General features: G+C 42.8%; 1 protein-coding gene across 2 annotated transcripts in view; it reads left to right on the top strand.

The window, feature by feature from the left end:
• TNRC6B (trinucleotide repeat containing adaptor 6B) overlaps window positions 1-24,819 on the top strand; it is a 221,655-nt gene that overhangs the window by 67,054 nt on the left and 129,782 nt on the right. Inside the window, exon 5 of one of the 2 annotated variants that reach the window (XM_065423816.1) lies at window positions 1,062-1,129. In XM_065423816.1, the coding sequence (XP_065279888.1) occupies window positions 1,062-1,129 (68 nt within the window). Of the gene's footprint in view, window positions 1-1,013; window positions 1,130-24,819 lie in introns of those variants that run through there. The other variant, XM_065423807.1, reaches the window with a different exon arrangement.

The following is a 24,819-nucleotide window of genomic DNA, read 5'->3' as shown; positions in this document are numbered from 1 at the left end:
CGTGGCTAGCTTACTTCACATGGTGTGCAAGGTTGCTAAATGTGCATGTAGTGGTGTTTATATAGAGAGTCCTGTAAATCTGCAGATACCCGCTTTATATCTGAGCATGTGGATATCCACGGACCATTTTTGCAGATCACAGATCTGATGTGGATACAAATCCTGTATCCATGCAGGGCTCTAGTTATATATAATAAATTTATGTATGGTTTCATATAAAGGTGAAATATTCTGCTGCCAGTGCAGGAAATTCTAGCTGAGGGAGGTAATTGAATGGTGATTGTTTCACTGATGATGATTAGATGTAGTGTTTGGGTGCTCTGATTTCCTTGCTAAGAAATGGTTTAAAATACACACTGGAATTGTGGAGAAGAATATAAGATAATTAAACAGAAAACTTCCTTAGTGTCCCTTGAATCTTCTATCCTGAGAGCCAGAGGAAATGCCTACCTTATGCTATCACTGGAACAACATTTGTTTGACGGCTCACTTAGGCTTTTTCTTCCGCTGGCTACAGTATGTGGTGGTATGCATATGGACAAGTCTTTTTTTTTTTAAATACAAAAGTTATTTTTCACAAAACATACTCTGTTTTTACAGTACCCTCCATTCCCGAATCCCAGAGTCCTTTAAAAATGTTAATTAATCCTTAAAGATGTGAGGTAGATAGGTATTTTTATTCCCAGTTAACATATAGGGAAGCTGAAGTAGAAAGATGAAGTGCTTGGCCAAGGCTACACAGGAAGTCCATGACAGAGCCAGGTACAGAATCCAGATCTCCTAACTACTGCTCTTTTGCTTTAGTCATTAAACCATCCTTCCTCTCTCGGAAGCTCTTATTTTGTTATGCACACAGGCATTCTGGAAATTGTGCTGTAGAATGATACCACAATAAGAGGAATGAAGGTGTGCATTCATTGTTTAGAATCTAGATGGTCTGTTCTGGACCAGTCACTGAAATAAAGTGGCTACATTAAGTTGTGATATGTGGAAAAAGAACACGTTAGGGTGACATGCACTTTGCTTCACCAATTTCTGACCTGCAATGCTTGCCTTTGCAGATGGAACATGAGGATTTTGTAATGGAAGGGCATGGCAAGACTCCACCTCCTGGTGAAGAAAACAAACAGTGAGTCTCACGTTTATTTAAAAAGGGCCTTACCATAGTAAATGGTGGGAATCACTCTTGTTTAAACGTGCTGGAAGCATTGGTTGTTCTTGGGGTGCTCGCCCTTGGTTTCTTAAATACCCATATTTCATAGTAGCTAGTAACTGAAAAGTCAGTGTGCTGATTTGCCTTATATTCTGAAACACAAAATTCTGCTTTGTATATTCTGCAGTGGGTTAATCAGAATTTGTAGTTAAAGGATTAATGGCGTTAGGAAGCTAGAGCTAAGAAAGTGAATTCACTTTACCAGTGGAAATATGTATATGAAGCTTTACATGTTCCTTGTCTTGTGAAACCACTGAAATGCACCAAAAGAAGAGTTTGCCCATTGTCAACCCTTGGTGTGCATCTGGTAGACTGGTGCTCCCTGAAACGTGAACGTTACTTTAAAATAAATTTCCAGAAAGGAACTGGAATTGTAAATGAAATGTCCTTTACAGGATGGACCATTTAGATGCTGGCCTTTTATAGTTCGAGGAAAGAGGAAATGTAATCAAAAAAGAAATTGACTCATTTCTATTAAGAAAGTGCATGGAGAAAATATGTCTCTAAGTATTTTTGGTGGAAATATAGAAACCTTTCTTTGGTTGGGGGAGGGGAAAGCCCTCTGCTAATGGCACTATAATAATGGATGTCCTACGAATATCTAGATAATTCCTTTGCTCGAGCCAGTGCCAACATTATGGTGATTATCCTGTTCTTGACTTCTCTCTTTATAGAGGTTAGGAAGATCTTGGATCTTTGGCAGAGCCAGACCATAGAAACTTTTTTTAACATACAATTCCAGTGTCACTTCGTCATTTAAAGGAGGAGAATGATCTTACCCACCCCTAAAACACTGCCTTCTAGTTAATGCAGGGAACTGAATTGTTTCATTGGTTCTGGTCTTACGCTTTTAGTAGGCTAACAACACAGGCTGCTACCTCTGTGGCCGAAGTTGTTTCTTAGATAGATAGCTAAGATGAACTCATGGAGGTTCTAGTACTGAGCAGATGCATTCTTTTCTATAGTGGAAATGAGCCAAGCTTTTCAAAATAATTGTTGCCATTTCTTTCTGTTCATACTAGTATCAGTAAATTGAAGAAGAGTTTCAAACTTGTGGTGATTGAAACATGCAGAAAATTTTTGAAATGAAGCAGATAATATAAAAAAGTGGAAGTTAAATTCCTGCTTTAATAAAATTTCTCAGAGACTTAATCGTGAAACTAAGTATGTGATTGCAGAGAATAACATGGAGGGGTATTATATTGGCCTCATTGAAATGGTGTGCTCTCTGCCTTTTGTTGCTGCATTTGTTTACTGTGAATAAAATTTGAGAATTCTTTCTCAACTGACCTGATTTCTAGCTGCAGCTTTTCAGGTGACTTACAACACTATATTCTACCTTCCCAGAACTATTTTGACTGGAGAGAACATTCAAAACTTGGAGTGGGCAGAGTTCCTCACCAAATTATTTGTATTACTGTCCAGCGGTGTCCAGGGGTCCCAATCAGGATCAAGGACCTTTTGTGTTAGATGTTGTACAAATACAGAGTAAAATGCCAGAGCTTACCCTAAAGAACTAAGTCCTAGTTAGGTTACTAATAAAATTTGTACAAGTGTAAAACTACAGTTTTGATATCTCAGCTAAAATACAAGAATAGTCACATTATTCAGCTGTACTATAAACACAATACTTCGTTGAGGACATTGCTTTTTGCTTGATTAGTCATCTGGATTTTTCATCTACCTAAGTGAATATACTATAGGTTACAGTTAATTTAAAAAAAAAAAAAAAAGTTTGGCTCTTGTTGCTTATGCTTCATTGACCTGGTGACTGGAATTAAAAATTGATGATAGTCGCAAGACATTTTGTGGTTCCAATAACTTTTATTCTTATAGTAGTTCAAAAAATGTTGTTCACATCTTCAATGAATATTTTATTCTATAACCACTTCTTTGACAGTGCCATGCGAACAGCTGTTCTCACTTTCAGGTGACATTGTAAACAAGCGGGCAGCATTATCTCCTGCAAATGTAAAGAAACTTGTTTGAGCAATTGGCTGAACAAGAAGTAGGACTGAGTGGACATCTAGGCTCTAAAGTTTTACATTGTTTTGTTTTGGAGTGCAGTTATGTAACAAAAATAACTACATTTGTATAAAGTGAGCACTGTACACTTTGTATTCTGTGTTGTAATTGAAATTGATATATTTGAAAATGTAGAAAAACATCCAAAATATTTAAGAAATTTCAGTGGGTATTCTATTGTTTAACAGTGAGCAGTCCAGGTCCCCTTGTAGCCTTCCAGACATGGGACCTAACTCCCGTGGCTGGTGCGATGGCTTAGACAGGGAATTGGGCCACAGAGGGCCTCCAGCCCAGGGGGAATGCAAGAGACGGTTTAAGCAGATCCCATAATGGCACCTCAGCCTTCCAAGGGAGCAGCAGCAGCAGTAGCCGCCACCACTGCAGCTATGCAACTTGAGGGTAAAGAGTCCAAAGACCTACAAGTTAGAAAAAGCAGTAGGTGAACCTGAGCCCTCAACTGAGGTTTGCTCATTGAGACATGGAGGACAGCGCAAACCCCATCCCAGCCAGTACCAAAAAAAAAAAAAAAAAAAAAAACCACCTTGGTTTTTTTCACTCCACATTCAAAAAATATTGGAAGCCAAGAATACAACTCCAGATTGAGATTCTCCCTCTGGACTCTTGTACAATTTCCCTAGACAACTTCCGTGTTGTTTCAGTCCCCAAGTGGACAACAGGATTATGGGTATGACTAGAAATACCATTCTCCCAGCAGACCATGTGACTATAACTAAGGGTTAGTGATCATGTTTATGCAGGTATCAGAGCTCTGAGTTTTTTCTTCCTCTAGTGTGATGTTGAGATAACAGGCACATGGATCTTCAGTTGACTATTAGCCAGATAAAGATTTGTTGAACTCCTTGCCCATCATGGAGTTAGCAACCTTTTTAGGTGGGTGATGCTTTTGATTATGTTAGTCTGACTCCATGCATAGCACCTATCTATTACAGCTTGTTGAACCTTCTGCATTTGTAGTTAGCTGATCCCTTTTCTAAGACTTCAAAAGGAAGGGCAGTTAGTGAAGGGAAGTTATTCAGAGAAGGACTAGTACAGATTTTCAGGTCGTTTGCAAAGATCTGTTCACAGGTTTCATGCATGATGGGTCAAGTAGAAATATACAGTGACATTAGTAAGAAAACGCTGGGATCAGGTCAGAGAGGCCCTCCCTAGGGGCCTTCAGCGCTGCTGCAGCCTCAGCACAGCACTCTCCCACACAGGGGAAATCCTCAGAGTCCTCTTCTAAACATCCTAAGAGGAGGAGTCCTAATTTCCCTCGCAAGGAGTCATCCTCAAAAATATCTTGTTCACCAACCAGATTGACAGCTTTAGAGATGACATCCTCAAGGCTCGGTACTGTGAAGGCAACAGGCTCCTCCAGTACCAGTGTAGTGGGAAAGCCCTGCAGGTCTAATTCCAGTCATGGTGCTGGAAAGACCCCAGTACTGTAAGAACATAAGAACGGCCATACTGGGTCAGACCAAAGGTCCATCAAGCCCAGTATCCTGTCCTCTGACAGTGGCCAATGGCAGGTGCCCCAAAGGGAATGAACAGACAGTTGTCAAGTGATCCATGCCCTGTCACCCAATCCCAGCTTCTGGCAAACAGAGGCTAGGGACACCATTCCTGCCCATCCTGGCTAATAGCCATTGATGGACCTATTTTCCATGAATCTATCTAGCTCCCTTTTGAACCCTGTTATAGTATTGGCCTTCACAACACCCTCTGTCAAGGAGTTCCATAGTTTGACAGTGCGTTGCATGAAAAAATACTTTCTTGTGTTTGTTTTAAACTTGCTACCTATTAATTTCATTTGGTGGTCCCTTGTTCTTGTATTATGAGGAGGAGTAAATAACACTTCCTTATTTACTTTCTTTTTACCACTCATGATTTTATAGATCTCTATCATATCCCCCCCTTAGTCGCCTCTTTTCCAAGCTGAAAAGTCCCAGTCTTATTAATCTTTATACGGAAGCTGTTCTGTACCCCTAATCATTTTTGTTGCCCTTTTCTGAACCTTTTCCAATTCCAATATATCTTTTTTGAGATGGGGCGACCACATCTGCACGCAGTATTCAAGGTGTGGGCGTACCATGGATTTATATAAAGGCAATATGATATTTACTTGGAGAATGCCAGAGCAAACAGAGTTTCGGTACTGTTGGACTTAACTTCTCTCCTGATACCCTACTGAGTTCTTCGGTACTATGTAAGCCTCCAGCCGCATTGGTGCCATCTGTGAAGCATGCTAAGTAATTGGTACTCTTCAGCAAGGACAGGCGTAGTCCAACAGTACCCCCTCAGTGTTGCAACATTTCTTTGTGTCGCAACAATACTTGATACCGCAACATCATTCGATGCTGCAAGATTTTAGATACACAAAGGACTTATCAGTGACTGCTGAACCAGAGTCCACATTGCTGGTGGGTACCGAGCCCCTTTCATTACTGAGAGCCACTTGATCTTTGGAGCTCTATACATTCCTTGTACCATCACCTCCCTTTTTGATTTGCACTCCACCAATAGAAGAAGAGGAGGATGATAATGAAGATTTCCCTTCAGATTTCTGTTCGGGATTCCTCCTCGTATTCATATATGAACCCCCTTTCTCGGAGGGGTAAGGTTGATACTCAAGGATCTCACCACTCCTGGTGGGAGCAGCCCTGAATGCCACCTGCTCCCCCGTATGGTCCTCAGTGGCCATATTGGGATCTCTAGGCAGCTTATCACAGACACTTTTCCAGCGCCCCAGCCCTCTCCCATTGGGATAACAGGGAGACTCAACTCTTCTCCCCAACAACAGGAGGAAACATTTGAAGCCCAAGAAACTATTGAGGATGAAGCTGTAATGTCTCCTCCTCCATCTGTGGCCAATGACTTTTGGTAGTTCCAGGATATCGTTAGATGGGTAGCAGAATCCCAACATTTACTTCTTGAAGAGGTCAGAGAATCCCAACACAAGCTGTTGGATATTCTGCAATCTGAGAGACCATCCAGAATTGCTCTCCTGCATCCTGCAGAATCCATTTGGCAGTCTCCGGCTACCGTAATGCCCACGTGTAAGAGGGTTGATTTGAAAAAAAATATTACATGCCCACTAAGGACTCAAAGTTCTTATTCTCCCTCCCTCCACCTAACTCTCTGGTTCTTGATATGGTTAATGAATGGGGTAAGCAACAGCGTTATGTCACCCTATATGACAGAGACCAGAAGTGCCAGGACCTGCTGGGGAGAAAATCCTATTAATCTAATCAGCAACCCTACAATTCCATATTGCGAATTACTAGGTGCTGATGGCAAAGTAAAACTACATGAACTATACAAAGTTGGATTGTTTATTGAATGGCTTCTGCTGGACCAAAGGGAACAATTTCAGGCCACTATAGCTGAGGGACAATTACTAGCCAGAACATCTCTTCAGGCAGCTCTGGATACTGCAGATACCAAGGCCCGCTCCATCTCTACGACAGTGGCGATGCACAGGGGTTTCTGGTTATAGCTACGTGACTTCTCCAGAGAAGTCCAGAATATGATAGAGGAACTTCTGTTTGATGGACTGAAGCTGTTTGTAGAAAATGCCAAAGAGTCATTGCATACCCTTAAGGATTCCAGGGCCACGTTACACTTGTTAGGTACCTGGCTCCTGCAAACAAAAGGAAGTTTAATAGATCACAAATGGCTCACAGATCCTGTCTGATGCAATTCTCTGGATTTCAGAGACCAACGGAATCTTCCAGAGAGAGAGAGAGAGAAGTTCCAGAGAAAGCTACCTTTCTAACCCACTTGAGGCATCTACACAGCAGCCTTCCTCATCAAAGCCTCAGTTCTTCTTCGAGTGCTTGCTCATGTTGATTCCATTCTAGGTGTGTGCGCGCCCACGTGCACAGTCATTGGAGCCTTAGCGGTATCCGTAGGGTCGGCTGTAGCACCCCCTTGAGAGCCACGCTCATGCGTTGGTATATTAGGTGCTGCCGACCTTACGCCCTCTCAGTTCCTTCTTACTGCCCGTGACGGTTGGTCGAAGCACCTTGTCTTGCATCGCAAGAGTGTTAGCGGTTCTTACAGTCCATTGTCCTGCCTTCTTGATTGTTAATTGATAGGTACTTAGTTAGACCTTTCAGTTAAGTGTTAGTAGTTTAGTAGTTAGAGTCCCGGCTGAGACTTCACCTCAGAGCGAGGCATGCCCCGTTCCCCAGGCTTTAAGCCATGTTCATTGTGCAGTGGGCCGATGCCCATTCATGACCCCCACGAAAGCTGTTTAAAGTGTTTGGGGGAGTCCCACAGAAAGGATAAGTGCAGAATCTTGAAAAACTTTCACCCTCGAACTCAGAAGGAGCGGGATATCTGTTTGAGGGCACTCCTCATGGAGGCTGCGCTTCTTTGTCCTACCTCGGAGCCCTCTCGATCGGACTCCACGCTCGGCACCTCGATGCACAGCGCACCACCAGCACTGGAATCCACCCGGCACCATTCCCCCTCCCCCGTGCCTAAGAAAGGTTGAAGTCGATGGGCCCACTGGCACCGCAGAAGTAAGGGGCTTCGGGCAAAGGACTTGTGTCAGGCCACGTGCCTGCTCCGGAGCTGTTCTGCCGTACGCCTGCAGTCGGACCCCCCAGCCCAGCCTGGGACCCGCCCTGACTCCTGGAAGCAGCAAGGGGTCCCGGCTCCTAGTAGGGTCATCTGTGCCCGAAGCGGGCCTGGCAGCCAAAGAGCAAGTAGGCCGACTGGTACCGCACATGCCAAGCCAGGTGATGGACCCAGCCAAGGCCCTGGCATCTATGGGCAAGCCCGTTATGGGACTGCCCCCTAAAGTAGTGGAGCATACTCAATCCCTGGACTGCAGGCGTTGGTCCCCATCACCGCGATCTCGGACCCCACCACCGCAGCCTCGGTCCTGGTTTCAAGACACAGGTCCCTGTCGTCAAATCTCCGCCCAGAAAGCACGGGACACCTGAGTCACGACGCCGATCCCTGTATCCATGGTACCGTTGGCCCTCTCGCCGGAGTTCGCCACAGCGCAGATCACCATCACATCTCCGAGGCGTTGATCCCCATGATGAGGGATCGTTCCCGGGCGTGGCACCAGTCTCCGGCTCCCTGGTACCACTCTTCGGGCTGGCACCGGTCCTTGCCCTCTCCTCCCAAGTCGCTGATGAGGATCAGTTGGCAGACTCAGGCATCTACGGTTCCGCCCTGATCACCGGAAGGGCAATGATGCGAGCCTAAAGGGGAGTTCAGCCCCTCACCTATAAAAGGCGAATCGCCACTGGCCTGCGAGACTGGCGTGGCTCCTGCAGCGGTGGCGTGGAGGCAGGGGCAATGGCCCACTCAGTGGCAGTACTGGAGCCTGTGGGGTGTACCTGTTATGCTGGTCCTGTACTCCCATCATTCCTCCAAGGCTGCATCGGACAAGCTGCCCCCAGCACAGCTGGCACCCGAGTTGGAGTGGCCCCAACGCCCAAGGAGCTGTCCCTGGACAAGGAAGGGGAAGCCGCCCCTCCCCCTTCTGGGTAGTCATCTTTGTCATATTCAGATGAAGTGGTGGCCGGCCCCTCACAAATGATCAGCCCCCACCTCCCCATGACTTCAAGGAGCACCAGGCCCTGCTCAAGAGGGTGGCGGCCAACCTGAACTTGGAGGTCGAGGAGCTAGCGGAGGAGTCCGATGACCTCTTTAATATCCTACCCTCCCCTACCCTGGCCTGGGTCAGGTTGCTTGTCCACCTAGGGGTCCTCAAAATTGCCAAGTCTGCAATGCAAGACTTCCATTCCTCTTCCATTCCTCCTACTTTCAACATTGGCACTAGCCTTCTACGTTGAAAGGACCAAACCATTCTGCAAGTCAACGCAATTGTTCATCATGATGGCTGACCGTATGAAAGATCGTCCAGTGTCCACTCAAAGAATTTCTTCTTGGATCACTGCCTGCATTCGCTGCTGCTACGATCAGGCAAAGCTGTCCCCTCCAGCAATCGTAACTGCCCATGCAACCAGGGCGCAAGCCTCTTCGGCAGCTTTCCTAGTCCATGTACCTATCCAGGAACATCTGTACAGCAGCCACCTGGTTGCCCGCCCATATGTTTACATCCCATTGTGCACCTACCCAGCAGGCCCTGGTTGATCCTGGCTTCGGTAGAGAAGCTAGGCTATGAACTCCGAGCCCACCTCCGAGGATGCTGCTTGTGAGTCACCTAGAATGGAATCGACATGAGCAAGCACCCGAAGAAGAAAAAACGGTTACCCAGCTTTTCGTAACTGTTCTTCGAGATGTGTTGCTTATTTCCATTCCATTACCCGCCCTCCTACCCTTCTGTCAGAGTTGCTGGCAAGAATGAACTGAGAGGGCATAGGGTTGGCAGCGCCTAATATAGCAGTGCGTGAGCACGGCACTCAAGGGGGTGCTACAGCCGACCCTGCGGATACTGCTAAGGCAAAAATCTCTGACTGTGCACGTGGTAGCGCACATACCTAGAATGGAATAGACATGAGCAACACATCTTAAAGAACAAGAGTTACAAAAACGTAGGTAACTTTTTTTTTTTTTTTTTTTTTATGGGATGGCCAAGGGTTCGAACACCCCACTTCCGTTAGCTTGTCAGCTCCAATATTTTGCCCACCTCCTCCCATTTGGAGACCGACTCAGCCATTTCCAACAAGCATGGTAGGTATCACTTCAGACAAATGGGTGATGGAAGTAATATCATTGGGCTATACCATTCATTTTACCTGCCTGCTGCCTCCTCATTTCCCTTCCCCATGTCCCTTCAGGGACCACTCTCATTCCTGCTAAGACAGGAAATAAACTCCCTTCTTCGTGTAGAAGCGATAGAACTGGTCCCTGCTCAGCGCCAGGGGAGAGGCTTCTATTCGAGGTATTTTCTTGTACCAAAGAAAAATAGAGGATGGAGACCAATCTTAGATCTAAGACTCCTAAACAAATGTGTGAAGCTTCAAAAGTTCAGAATTGGGACTCTTGCAGCTATAATTCCTTCTCTGAGTTCAGGGGATAGGTTTTCGGCCTTGACCTTCAGGAAACGTACTTCCATATAGCGATACAACTGTCTCGTAGAACAGTGCTTTTCAAGCTATCTGATGTGGGGGACCAGCAATTTTTCCCCCCAGTGTGCCAGGGACCGGTGCCATATTATTATCCTATTCGACGCTCTTATGAGGAAACTTGCCGTGGACTGGCAGCCGATGGCTCACGGACTGGCACCGGTCCGCAGACCACCACTTTGAGAAGCACTGTTGTAGAAAGGTTTCAGAGTAGCAGCCGTGTTAATCTGTATCCTCAAAAAGAACAGGAGACTTATGGCACCTTAGAGACTAACAAATTTATTTGAGTATAAGCTTTTGTGGGCTATAGCCCACTTCCTCGGATGCATAGAATGGAACATATAGTAAGGAGATCACACACACCCACCCACCCACCCTGAAAAGGTGGGAGTTGCCCTACCAACTCTAAGAGGCTAATTAATTAAGAGAAAAAACTTTTGTAGTGATAATCAAGATAGCCCATTTCAGACAGTTTGACATGAAGGTGTGAGGATGTTTGACATGGGGAAATAGAGTCAATGTGTGTAATGGCTCAGCCATTCCCAGTCTCTATTCAAGCTTAAATTGATGATATCTAGTTTGCATATTAATTCAAGTTCAGCAGTTTCTCGTTGGAGTCTGTTTTTGAAGCTTTTCTGTTGCAAAATTGCCACCTTTAAGTCTGTTACTGAGTGACCAGAGAGGTTGAAGTGTTCTCCTACTGTTTTTTGAATGTTGTGATTCCTGATGTCAGATTTGTGTCCATAGTAGAGACTGTCCAGTTTGGCCAATGTACATGGCAGAGGGGCATTGCTGGCATATGATGGCATATATCACATTGGTAGATGTGCAGGTGAACGAGCCCCTGATGGCGTGGCTGATGTGATTAGGTCCTATGATGGTGTCACTTGAATAGCTATGTGGACAGAGTTGGTATCGGGCTTTGTTGCAAGGATAGGTTCCTGAGTTCTGTGGTGTGTGGTTGCTGGTGAGAATTTGCTTCAGGATGGGGGGTTGTCTGTAAGCAAGGACAGGTCTGTCTCCCAAGATCTGTGAGAGTGAGGGATCATCTTTCAGGATAGGTTGTAGATCTTTGATGATGCGCTGGAGAGGTTTTAGTTGGGGGCTGAAGGTGACGGCTAGTGGCTTTCTGTTATTTTCTTTGTTGGGCCTGTCCTGTAGTAGGTGAGTTCTGGGTACTCTTCTGGCTCTGTCAATCTGTTTTTTCACTTCAGCAGGTGGGTATTGTAGTTTTAAGAATGCTTGATAGAGATCTTGTAGGTGCTTGTCTCTGTCTGAGGGATTGGAGGAAATGCAGTTGTATCTTAGGGCTTGGCTGTAGACAATGGATCGTGTGGTGTGTCCTGGATGGAAGCTGGAGGCATGTAGGTAAGTATAGCGGTCAGTAGGTTTCCGGTATAGGGTGGTATTTATGTGACCATCGCTGATTAGCACAGTGGTGTCCAGGAAATGGACCGCTTGTGTGGATTGGTCTAGGCTGAGGTTGATGGTGGGATGGAAATTGTTGAAATCATGGTGGAATTCCTCAAGGTCTTCTTTTCCATGAGTCCAGATGATGAAGATGTCATCAATGTAGCGCAAGTAGAGTAGGGGCGTTAGGGGACGAGAGCTGAGGAAGCGTTGTTCTAAGTCAGCCATAAAAATGTTGGCATACTGTGGGGCCATGTTGGTACCCATAGCAGTGCCGCTGACTTGAAGGTATATATCGTCCCCAAATGTGAAATAGTTGTGGGTGAGGACAAAGTTCAGCCACCAGGTTTGCCGTGACATTATTGAGGATACTGTTCCTGATAGCTTGTACATCTTTGTGTGGAATGTTGGTGTAGACGGATTCTACATCCACAGTGGCCAGGATGGTGTTTTCTGGAAATCACCGATGGATTGTAGAAGGTTTCTGTATTTTGTAGTAGGCCATTATTTTCAGTATCAGGTGCTTCCATTTAGTCTCTCCTTGGTGCTGAGAGTGTTTTAAAAGGTTTTAACAGTGGTGGCTATTTTCCTGTATTGTCAGGTGATCACCGTTTTCCCATATCTCAATGACTGGCTGCTCAAGGGTCAGTTGTACCAAGAGGTGTCATCTGTCACAGAAAAAGCGTTTTCCCTGTTTTTATACTTTGGGTCTGCAGTTGAATGTTGAAAAACCCACACCAACTCCCATTCAGAACATACCATTTATAGGGGCATCCCTAGATTCTTTAGCAGCCAGGACCTTCCGTTCCATGTTTGTGACATTATCGTTAGAGCCCTGCAAATCCACTTTATATACGCAAACTATTTTTGCGAATCGGATGCGGGTACAAATTTTGTATCTGTGCTGGGCTCTAATTATCATACCTTGTCAGAACTGTTCAAGGGAGCTGACTTCAGTCAGAAACTATCTTCAACTCCTTGGTCAGGTGGCAGCTTGCACCTTTGTGACAGAACATGCAAGGTTACGCCTTCACTGTTTTCCAGTAGTGGCTCAGATCAGTTTACTCGCCAAACAAATGAACACCTTGACAAGCAGGTCTTAGTTCCCCATCCGGTGAAGCATTCCCTAGACTGGTGGAAGGTTCATCACATTGTAGGGATAGGAGTTCCTTTTCTTCAACTGATGCCAACGATGCAGGGATAGTTAAGTCCAAAGCAGACTTCGAAGAGCTACAAAGGGATCTCACAAAACCGGGTGACTGGGCAACAAAATGGCAGAGAAAATACAATGTTGATTAATGCAAAGTAGTGCACACTGGAAAACATAAGCCCAACTATATATATAAAATGATGGGGTCTAAATTGGCTGTTACCACTCAAGAAAGAAATCTTGGAGTCATTGTGGATAGTTCTCTGAAAACATCCACTCAATGTACAGCAGCAGTCAAAAAAGCAAACAGAATGTTGGGAATCATTAAGAAAGGGATAGATAATAAGACAGAAAATACTATATCGCCTCTATATAAATCCGTGGTATGCCCACATCTTGAATATTGTGTGCAGATGTGGTTGCCCCATCTCAAAAAAGATATATTGGAATTGGAAAAGGTTCAGAAAAGGGCAACAAAAATTATTCGGGGTATAGAACCTTTTCTGTATGAGGAGAGATTAATAAAATGGGGACTTTTCAGCTTGGAAAAGAGATGACTAAAGGGGAATATGACAGAGGTCTGTAAAATCATGACTGGTGTGGAGAAAGTAAATAAAGAAATGTTATTTACTCCTCATAACACAAGAACAAGGGGCCACCAAATGGAATTAATAGGCAGCAGGTTTAAAACAGACAAAAGAGTATTTCTTCACACAACGCCCAGTCAATCTGTGGAACTCTTTGCCAGAGGATGTTGTGAAGGCCAAGACTATAATGGGGCTCAAAAAAGAACTAGATAAATTCATTGAGGATAGGTCCATCCATGGTTTTTAGCCAAGATGAGTAGGGATGGTGTCCCTAGACTCTCTTTGCTAGAAGCTGGGAATGGGCAACAGGGGATGGATGGATCACTTGATGATTACCTGTTCTATTCATTCCCTCTGGGACACCTAGCATTGGCCACTGTTGGAAGACAGGATACTGGGCTAGATGGACCTTTGGTCTGACCCAGTATGACCGTTCTTATGTTCCTGTTTCTCGGCCTCCTCCCCTCAGAGCCCAGCAGGGGGGCAGAAACTTGCACCCTCCCCCCCCTCACAGCCCAGCTGTGGAGTGTTCCCCAGCCCAGACACTCACATCCCTTCGTCCCCAAAGCCCAGTCGCCAGCCCCCTGCCAGTTCAGACACTCACACCCCTTCCACTCCCAGAGCCGGATCGTGGCCTCCCACCAGCCCAGACACTCACATCTCTTCCTTCCCCAGCGTCCAGCTGTGGCCCCCTGCCTTCCCAGACACTCTGCACCCCCTCCTCCCCAGAGCCCAGCTGCAGGATGTCCCCCAACCCAGAAACCCACTCTCCCTATCCCTAGAGCCCAGCTGCGCTCACCACCCCAGCCCAGACACTCGCATCCTCTCCTCCCAGAGTCCATGGATCCAGAGGAAGAAACAGCCTGATGCTGGGTCCCAGGCTTCTCCAGCTCAGGATAGGAGACAGTTCAAAATATAACAAGAAAAGGGCTAGATTGTTTAGGAATTTGGAGGGGTGGGCGGTTTACTAATAAGTTAGAGTAGGGTGTATATGTTAATAGAAAAAAAGCTTTATTCAAAGTTGGAGGAGTGTCTGTGTCTTGTTGTGTCCCACGTTTCTCTCCAGTCCTCATCTGCTTACTTGCTGCGTAGTTCTTAGGCTGAAAAATAGCTGTCTGGAACTGTTGATATGTAGGGGCTCAGTTTTGAAGTGGTAAAGGTGTGTCTTTTAGTGCTGCTGGTTAGGTGACCAGATGACAGGAAGAAAATATCGGGACACAAGGGGGGGGGTCACCCGCAGAGCAAAAAAAAAAAAAAAAAAAAAAAAAGCCGAGTGCTGCGACACAAACAGCTCCCTCTCCCAATTCCCTACAGTGGCCCAGTGCTGCCGGCAGTCGGGGGGTGGGGGGGAAGCCGAGAACAGCCGAGTGCTGCCGGCAGTCAGAGGAGATTATGCACCTTCCCTTAGCTATGCATACCTCCAGCGTCTAGGTATTTACACCATGCTCATCACCATAATGACAGAGCAGAGAAGTAACAACCGCTGTAACTTTTCCTTTCACTCTGCATTCTGACATGCAAGTCTAGCTGGGTCCAGACTGGTAGCAATGTGTGGGTCAGTTTACAGTGGGGGAGCCTCTGGTTTTCATGAGAGGGGAAAAAACAACAACCGAGAACAGCCGAGTGCTGCCGGCGGAGGAAAAAAAAAAGGCGGCGTGCAGCGTCCGGACCGAAGATCGATCGGGACGCGGGACAAATGCCTAAATATCGGGACGGTCCCGATTTTATCGGGACGTCTGGTCACCCTTTACTTATTACTGGGTAGTCTTGCATTTTTAAAGCCAGATGGGGCCTTCCTAAAGGGTCACTTCCTCTTGCAGGGGAATGTGTATGTGTGAGGGGGAGCAGACAGCGACTGCTGGGGCCCTGTGCCCCAAAGTCCAGTATAGAAGACTGAATATTGTTGGACACTTAATTTTTGCATTTCATGTCTTTTCATCTGTGGAAGCTTAATGTTACATTAACACGATTAGCTGGTTTAATTTGTAGCTAGTGCAAAGAAAATAATAATCCAGATATGCTTTTATTTAGTTATATCCCCTGATCTACTGGATAAAATCTTGTTTCTGTGTACTACTCTCGCATGATAAATAGATGAGAAGTAATGCAGATGCAAAGTATGCTACAGCAACATTACACTATTGAGGGAAAGCAGTGCAGTGCGAAGTAGTCTTTTAGGTGCAAAAAAGGCTGCTTTCTCTTTAAGATTGTAGCATTCCACCCTCCTTTTCCTGATTGACAGCCTGCCCCGAGTCACGTGACTTGCCTCTATTTGAAGGTCACAAAAAGCTGCTTCCTTTAGAGAGACAGAGGGGGAGAGAGAGCGCAAGAGGGAGAGAGTGAGTTCAAGCCAAAATGGCCGACAGAGTCTCTGCTGGTTTCTGAACATTTAAAATTGAAAAAACAAATACATAAATCATTTTTGGATCTCTTTTCATTTCCATTTCTACCTTGTATGCCTCAACTCGCTGGATTTAAGCACTGCTGCACTTTATGAGGTTAGTGGTATATTTCAGCTATTTTTTTAACCTACTGATAGGTTGTATGTGGATCTTGTCTGACCGTTTCATCTGTGGTGTTGCACGGAGATGTTTGTCTGGCATAAACATTTGCTTCAGACGATTGTGAATCAGTGTGATCTTACATCTAATGCACTTTGACAAGATTTTACGATTTGAAAAGCTGTGGCAGAAGTGTTTTGAAAAAATTGAAAGGGTTTGATTGCAATTTAAATACATTTATATGCAAATTACATAATGTTTCTGTTTTCCAAATAAGCGAGAGTGCCAGGGATTATTGAAAATCCTGCGTTATTTAAACAGAGGCTTCTCTCCCCCCCCCCCCCCCGCGATTTTCTCCCCCAAGAACCTGAAGCTCTTAAATCTGCTGCAAAAATTTGCATAAATATAAATGGGTTTGCATTCTTTCTGCTGCTAGGGCCGACAAGGGGAGTAGGGGGACTGGGACGAGTGCTTTTACTAGGCCATACTTGCCACAAAGATTTAAAAACTAAAATGATGCATCAGTATGTTTTAAATGTTGGGTTTGGGGAGTGAGTACTTGGGAGGTTTAGGATTTGAAGGATTCCTCTGCTTGAAAGCCTCATGTGCATCAGTGCTCACCCTCTTGCATGGCTTGCACTCCTCTCTTTTTCTCTCTGTCTTGTGCCGCCCTCCCCCCCCCCCCCCCATGCATTTTTATTTTGGTCGCAGTTGGGACCAAATGGTACTGCCCCATAAACATGGCATTTAGAGTCAAACCAGTTGGTCATGCTAGCTTAGTGTCAGTTTAGAAGTAGTCTTCCCTACCCCCCTGCTCCCCGAGGGAACTCCCCTTTATTGCACATAACAAGTTTTAGTCCAAAAAAAAATTGTACCAAACCTTTTTTAAGGTATTTACACATTTGAGATATGGGACTATAGCTTTTTTTTTTTTTTTTTGGCAGGATGTTTGTTTCATATCCAGTAGGAAGTGATCATTCACATACATAGTAAGACATGCAGTTCAAGAGCTGTCATCTTCTAAATCTTCAAATTTTGCATTGTTGAAAATGCTAATTGATTTTTACATCTCCCTCCAGAACCAAGCAGAAGAGTACAGGGAAATAATGTAAATCTTGCTTTCTGGGAACAGCCCCCTCCCCCTGCATTGTAAGAGTGTGATGTAATGCTCCTTTCTGTGGAGTGGAAGAAATAAGACAAAGTAGTTTTTGCTGTGGTTGTGTACATTCTCCCCCCTGCTCCCTTCTTTCTGAGAGGCCTTGTACTCTGTGTGAAATATTTTTGTAGTCCACTAGTTAGGCAGCAGATTACTGTAGGGACAATCACATCCAGTTAATCTGAATCCATTTTCAGACTCTAATTTAAAAAAAAAAAATTCTAATTATATTCAACAAGTCAAGGATGAAAATCTCTTCTAATAGGGGATCACTGTGTATATCTTTTCTGAGCCCACATCTGCATGGTCAGAGCACAAACTGAATAGGCAAACCTGAATGTATTTGACAGAAAAACATCTTCATTTTTTCTGGTTTCATTCCAGTACATTATCACATGAGAATCTCTCCTGGGATAGGAGACAGTTCAAAATATAACAAGAAAAGAGCTATAATGTCTAGGAATTTGGAGGGGTGGGCTCTTTAGTAATAAGTTAGAATAGGGTATGTATGTTCATTAGGAAAGTAAGCTTTATTCTAAGTTGGAGGAGTGTGTCTGTGTTGCTAAAAATTGTTTTACTTGTGGGGTTCATTAGGAGATGGGTGCTGTTGGATGACCTAGTTCAGTAACAAAGTAACCCTAAGTGGAAGAGAATGTTAATGAACCAAAGGTGGATTCCATCTTCTGCTGTGCGTGTGTGTGTAAGAGTCTCCTCTAACTGTGACCTGATGCTAAAAGATAGGAAAATATGGACTTAAATCTGTTTTTGTAAGCACAGTCTTGTGGGCTAATGAAGATATTACTGTAATCAAAATCCAATTAATACACCTGTTGATTAGGCCAATTCAACTAGTCTTGAGTGAAATATATAAAAAAAATTGTGAAAATGTAATGATACTTGTTAAGTAAAAAATACCAACTTGAGTATTTCATATGGTATTTGCTGTGGTCAGTGGATGGTTGGCCTTGGGAGGAAGGAAAAACATGGACTTGGTTCTGGTTTGCTAATGGCACTGGAGTTGGCTTTGTTTTTGCTGCATATTTTAATTTCACTTTGTGCGTTATGCCATTTCATAATGTGTAATATATACATGTTACCATGAGAATCAGCTCTAATTCAGCATGATAGTACATTGGTTGAAAAACAGCAGGCTGTTTTCCAGTCTTGACTGCTCTTCAAGACTACATACAGTAGATTGGCCTGGATAAGACAAACAGGAGCAAAATTTGGAAGTAGCAGTGACTACAGAACATAGTATGTGAACTCATGCCTAGGTGTACGTCCTTGAGGAAGTACACTGTGAATAAGGGCTTTAAAGGGGATTTTCTTTTTCCTCTGGACAAACATGAAAGGATGGCAATGTAAACCTTTTAAGTGTTTTGACCCAACAGGACCTAGAATAGGATACACAGGTTACTTTGCAAGCTGCAAAATCCCAGCCACCATGTTGAAGTCTTACTTCCAGAAGAGAGAGGAAACATATCAAACTTCTACTAGTGGGGGCGGGGGAATTGACCTGGACAGTTCTCCATATTGTTAGTGTTCAAATATGCTTTTGCAATACAAAAGGAAAATTTAAAATTATTTAAAATCAATCTGAGGGAGTCCCCTCAGGAGGCATACATGCAGGGTTTCAGCCACAAGCAGGTGTACTGAGTAGTAGCATTTTTTTGGGTGGGGGGGAAGAGTTTGAAAAAGTTCACCGTCCTTTTTTTTTTTTTTTTTTTTGAGTGGTGGCAGTGTCTACAAAACCTTTTCTCTGTTGGTCATTTATTGATATTCCCTTTTTAATTATTGCAGATATCTGCAGCAATCGGAAAGTCCCTTCCCAAGACAGACTCCCAACTTTAATAATTTAAAGATTTTTTGGGCGAGGGGGCAGGGTGATGGAGAGAAGATCAGGTTTCAATGAATTTGGACAGTGGCACTAGTGGTTTTGAACATAGCAAAAATAAATAAATTAAAAACCATTTGGTAGGCCTCTTCTGCTGGCAACTTTTTCTTGCTTTACTACTGTAAAGGATTTCCAAGACTGTGCAACTTAATTGAGGAAAGGAAGTGTGCTGCTTCCAAAAGAGTCAGTTCAAGTTGGCAGGAATCTGTTGCCCATCCTTAATATCTTCAACTTAGTGAAGCTTCAAAGAAATACTTGCAAGTGGCTGGCTGAGACACATCTTCATTCAAAACTCTATTAGGGGATTATGCATGGGTGTTTGAATCTTAGCCTGCCTAAAAGTTTGTAAGTTTAGTGTGTATTCTTAAAGACTAAGGGCCAGATTTTTCCCAATGGGAGTTAGGCAGCTATGTGCTCTTAAATATCTCAAGCGCCTAGGTGCCTAATTCCCATTGGGAAAAATCCAGCTCTTAGTCTTTAAGGGTATCGACACTGCTATTAAAAACCTGCTGGTGGCCCATGCTGGCTGACTCGGGCTCTGGGGCTGTTTAATTGTGATGTAGATGTTTGGGCTCTGGGACACTGCAAGTGGGGAGGGTCCCAGAGCTTGGGCTCCAGCCTGAGCCCAAATGTCTACATCACAGTTAAATAGTCCCATAGCTCAGGTCCTTGGTACTGGCCAGCTGCAGTTTTTTAATTGCAGTGTAGACATGCCCAGAGAGAGAGACAAACCTTATGGACCAGTTGCCAGCAGAAGAGGACTTTTTTAAAGCACTTAGGTGCCTAATTCTCATCAATTTAAATGAGAGTTAGATGCTTAGGTGCTTTTGAAAATCCTACTAAGCACCTACTTGCATTTTTAAGTGCTTACATACATTTGAAAATCTGGCCTTAACTGCTGAATTCTAGTTTAATAGGTAGACGTTAATGTGTGAGGTGAATATCCAGATTTACTGATTTGAAAGGTTAAAAAAAAAAAAGTTGAGTATTTACTTCATGGAACAATAAATATTGATCATCACTGAAGCATGAAGTCAGTGTTTTATTACATATACTATATCCTGAATATTTTAATCAGAACTATGTGCAAGTCTCTTCATGACCATGAAATTCTTAAAGGTAATAGATTTTTAAAAAATAGCATTTTAAATAGGAATGGAGTTAGATGTCCGGAAAAAAAATTGACTTCCGAGCCAATTGGAATACAGTTAGTTTGATGGGTTAATTTTGTTCTAAATCTCAGTGTTGTTGATCTTTTGAAGTAATAGGACATTAAGAACTTGATTTATCGCATGCCTTTTTTGAAAATTATGAGCTAAGATGTTCTTGTATGATATGTAATAAATCCAACATTACTTATTTTTTTTTCTTTGGGGTACTACTGTTGTTGATTATTATTATTATTATTATTAATGATTATTATATATTCTTGATCTGAAGTCAGGTGTCTAAATTGCACTTAAGACTAACTGGTTCCCTTTTTGGCAGTTCAAAGACAGCGGCCAAGGACTGAATGGTCTTGGAGACAAAACTTTCCTGTCATTCATAGTGATGATGGTGCCAGAATAATGTTTGAGACATTTTGGGGGGCATTGAATGACTCTTACACAAACAAAACTAGTTTCCTATTCTGTGGGCAGAGAACTTAAGGCCCAGGTGTGAACTGGAAGAGCTGGGTTCTAGTTCTGCCTCTACCACAAATTCTGTGTGCTTTTGAGCAAGTTAACTTTGTGCCTTGGTTTCCCCATCTGCAGAATTAGAAGAGGTATGTTATTTATAAAGTGCTTTGAGAACCCAGGTTGGAAAATGCCATAAGTACAAAGCACTTATAGGTTTCAGAGTAGCAGCCGTGTTAGTCTGTATCCGCAAAAAGAACAGGAGTACTTGTGGCACCTTAGAGACTAACAAATTTATTAGAACAGGTGGGAGTTGTCTTACCAACTCTGAGAGGCCAATTAAGTAAGAGGAAAAAAAACTTTTGAAGTGATAATCAAGATAGCTCAGTACAGACAGTTTGATAAGAAGCAAGTGTGAAAATACTTACAAGGGGAGATAGATTCAATGTTTGTAATGGCTCAGCCATTCCCAGTCTTTATTTAATCCTGAGTTGATTGTGTCTAGTTTGCATATCAATTCCAGCTCAGCAGTCTCTCGTTGGAGTCTGTTTTTTAAGTTTTTCTGTTTTAAGATAGCCACCCGCAGGTCTGTCATAGAATGGCCAGACAGGTTAAAGTGTTCTCCCACTGGTTTTTGAGTATTATGATTCCTGATGTCATGTGTTTTTTTTTCCTCTTTCTTAATTGGCCTCTCAGAGTTGGTAAGACAACTCCCACCTGTTCATGCTCTCTGTATGTGTGTATATATATCTCCTCAATATATGTTTCACTCTATATGCATCCGAAGAAGTGGGTTGTAGCCCACGAAAGCTTATGCTCTAATAAATTTGTTAGTCTCTAAGGTGCCAAAAGCACTTATAGTAGTTAAAATGGTAATATTAAATTGGGGGTAGATTCCAGAAGCTGAATTTGAGTTTTCAGTGCACTGTGGTCATTAGAAGACAGTGCAGTGTTAGGCTGCAAATACATAGTTACATGCCAATAGGGAGGTAGTTCTCTTTTCTAGATGGTGTTTGTGAGTCTGCCTTTTGAATACTGTAAAGTTCAGGCTATTTGAATAACAGAAAGGTGATGATGAACTGGAGGGAGTTCAGAGAAGAGTAACAAAAATATAGAAGAGACTGATCTATCTAGATTTAAAAGAGATAAAATATATATAGCGAGGCTATAAAAAGATGATATAATTAAACCTACAAGTAGTGAAGGGTATAAACCAGTGGTTCTCAAACTGGGTGTCAGGACCCCTCAGGGGGTCGCGAGGCTATTTCGGGGGGGCGAGGGGTGTCATGAGCTGTCAGCCTCCACCCCAAACCCCGCTTTGCCTCCAGCATTTATAACAGTGTTAAATATATAAAAAAATGTTTTTAATTTATAAGGGGGGGTTGCACTCAGAGGTTTGCTATGTGAAAGGGGTCACCAGTACAAAAGTTTGAGAACCACTGGTATAAACTCAAAGGGAGGAATGAATTGTTTAGCCAAAGTAAAAATATCAGGAAACAATTTGTAACTGTGTTATAGCTGATGACAAGGCTGTATACTCTCTAGTTAGGCTATTAATCTATTCCCATAATAACCCACTATTTTCACATGTTCGTAATTTAGCAAAGCATTTATGTCTTATTACAACAATCTGTTACCCACTAACCCCCCTTTTTGTTCTATGACTACTGGGTTGTTAAGGGGCCCTTCACCTTGAATGGTCCCTCAGAATATGTGCTAACTCCTTATGCTATAAACTATCTGTTTGACCTTGTATTTAGCTGTGACACTCTGATTACCTTTCTTAGACCTGTGGAAGAGCTCTATGTAGTCCAATAAAAGATATTACCTCACCCACCTTGTCTCTGTAATAGCTTAGAATGCAAATTTTGATATGATATTGTCAGTGCCTTGACTCTATGAAATAAAGTCAGAGTGAAATCCCTTTGTGTGTTTGAATTATGAAGAGAGGAAAGAAAACCTTTCTCCATTTGTCTTTAGTTGAAATACAATTAGAACCTTTCTTTAGGTACTGCTACAGGAAGAACGTTTGAAACTGGAAACGTGATATAGACTTGGTTCTCAAAGAAGAGTAGTACCTTTACATGTTGTGGGTGGGTTGGGAAGCAGGAAGGGGATCAAAATAAAATGGATGGAAAAATCATTTCATAAGATGTTTAGTAGCATCTCATAAGATTTTATTAGCAGAGTTTAGTAAGGCACCACCTCTTTGTAATGTCACAGTAGCCTTTGGCGCCAATCCTGGACATGCCTATGTATGTGCACAACTTAATACATGAGTAGTCTCACTGAAAGTCCGTGTATAAAGTTATGCACGTGCTTATGTCTTTGCAGTTTTGGTGCCATGTTTTCTACTAAGCCTGACAGAGTCCAGGTCTACACTACAGACCTATATCAGTATAACTATGTTGCTCAGAGGTGTGAAAAATTCACACCCCTGAGCGACATCATTATACTGACACCCTCTCCTCCCTCCCCTGTGTAAACAGCGCTTTGTCGACAGTTCTCCCTACTGCCTCTCAGAGAGGTGGATTAACTACACAAACTGGAGAAGCTCTCCCATCTGCGTAGGAGTGTCTTCCTTTAAGTGCTACAGCAGTGCAGCTGCATCAGTGCAACTGTGCTGATGCAGCGTTTTAAGTGTAGACCTGTCCAGAGACAGGGACTGATGCTCTCCCTCAAAAGGGACAAGCAGTTTAACAGTAATGTTTTACATGAAGAAGGTTGCAAAAGTCTCATTTGTATATAATGTATGTGTGTGTATATTCTTGTGTTTATAGACACACACATGCATTAGTATCCTCTAAAGGCACTGCGTTAAGTCAGGGACAGTAGAAAACCTCTGTTGCCAAAAAAAAAGTCTATTCTGCAGTAGTAGTGTCTGCAAATTTTGTTGCTTTCTGAAATTTTTGCTGAATTCTAAGCTTTTTTTAAAGTGACGAAGAAAAAAGCTTTTCCTGTAATGAATATGCGGTAGTAAAATATAAATTGATAGAAAACTTTCCATCTAAACAAGAACAGCATCAAAGATTAAGATGTACTTTACTCATTTCAGTAAGGTATGAACTCCACAGCCTAATTTGGATCAATTCAGATGCTAACATTATTAAGGATAAACAGTTTATTTACCTTTTTATTAATCCACAAAATTAGAAATTAATTAATTAAAAAAAAAATCCTGTTAATGTACTGTGATGTTTACTCAGGTTAAAATAACAAAACATGGAATACAGCAGCATAATTTTCTTGGTCATTTTGCTTATACATAGTTACTTTTGAAATTTTTACCCCTAAGTGACTTACTGGCTTAAGTCTCTGGAACATAAGCTCCAAAGTCACATAGGCACAAATGTTATCTTCTGTTTTTATTTCATTGTTTCCTGTTAAAATATGTAGCTGGTTATATTGCTTTTTATAATAAAATAGTATGATATAAATCGTTCTAGATGTGCCACATGACAGAATTAATGTTATTGGAACCTTAATCTTAATGTTCATATTTTTGATTGTTTGTGATTTTAATTGTGCAACGCTTAATGTTATGTTACGTTCAATAGCCTGCGGTGTTAATACTCTTTAAATCTATTCAAATATGGAATAATCTCCTTTCTGGGAAGTTGGTGGAGGCACTTAAAAATTTACTGGACAAAATACTAGAGAATACACCATGAGGACCAATCCTGTGTTGATAAGTGAATGGACAAGATCTGATAAGTCTTGTTACTAAGTCAAAATTCAGTATGATTGTTCTACAAAAGCAGAGTACAGACACTTTTGAATGATCGCTCATTTGATCACAACATACAGCTGGAGCCCAGTACTTTATTGTAGCGAAATGTCTAATTCACTGAAGCTCTGCAGTAAACCTTCAATAGTGCTACATGCCCTATTGGGGAGGGTATGGTTTTAAATGGAAATGAAGGCGTTTGCCTTTATTTGCTTCTTTTAGATGTATAAAGAATGCAGTTTTCCCCTTCCCAATATATAATTTTTGTGCTGCTTTAAAAAAAAAAATATCATTAATGTTAAGTATTGTCTGTCCTCCTAAAAAGGAAGGAAGGGGTGTATTGGTAGATCTTTCAGCTCTTCTGTGAATCCTTAGAGAATTTTTCTCCAGTGTTCTCGTTAAAAAGATGTAATATCATATTAATAGTCTGAATAAAAAACGTTTCTGCTCTCAATTAGGTTTCACATCCTTGGTACTTGAGATGTCAT

This window comes from Emys orbicularis, chromosome 1 (assembly GCF_028017835.1).
Source record: "Emys orbicularis isolate rEmyOrb1 chromosome 1, rEmyOrb1.hap1, whole genome shotgun sequence".
NCBI classification, from domain to species: Eukaryota; Metazoa; Chordata; order Testudines; family Emydidae; genus Emys; species Emys orbicularis.
This window is presented reverse-complemented; position numbering and strand designations above follow the sequence as displayed.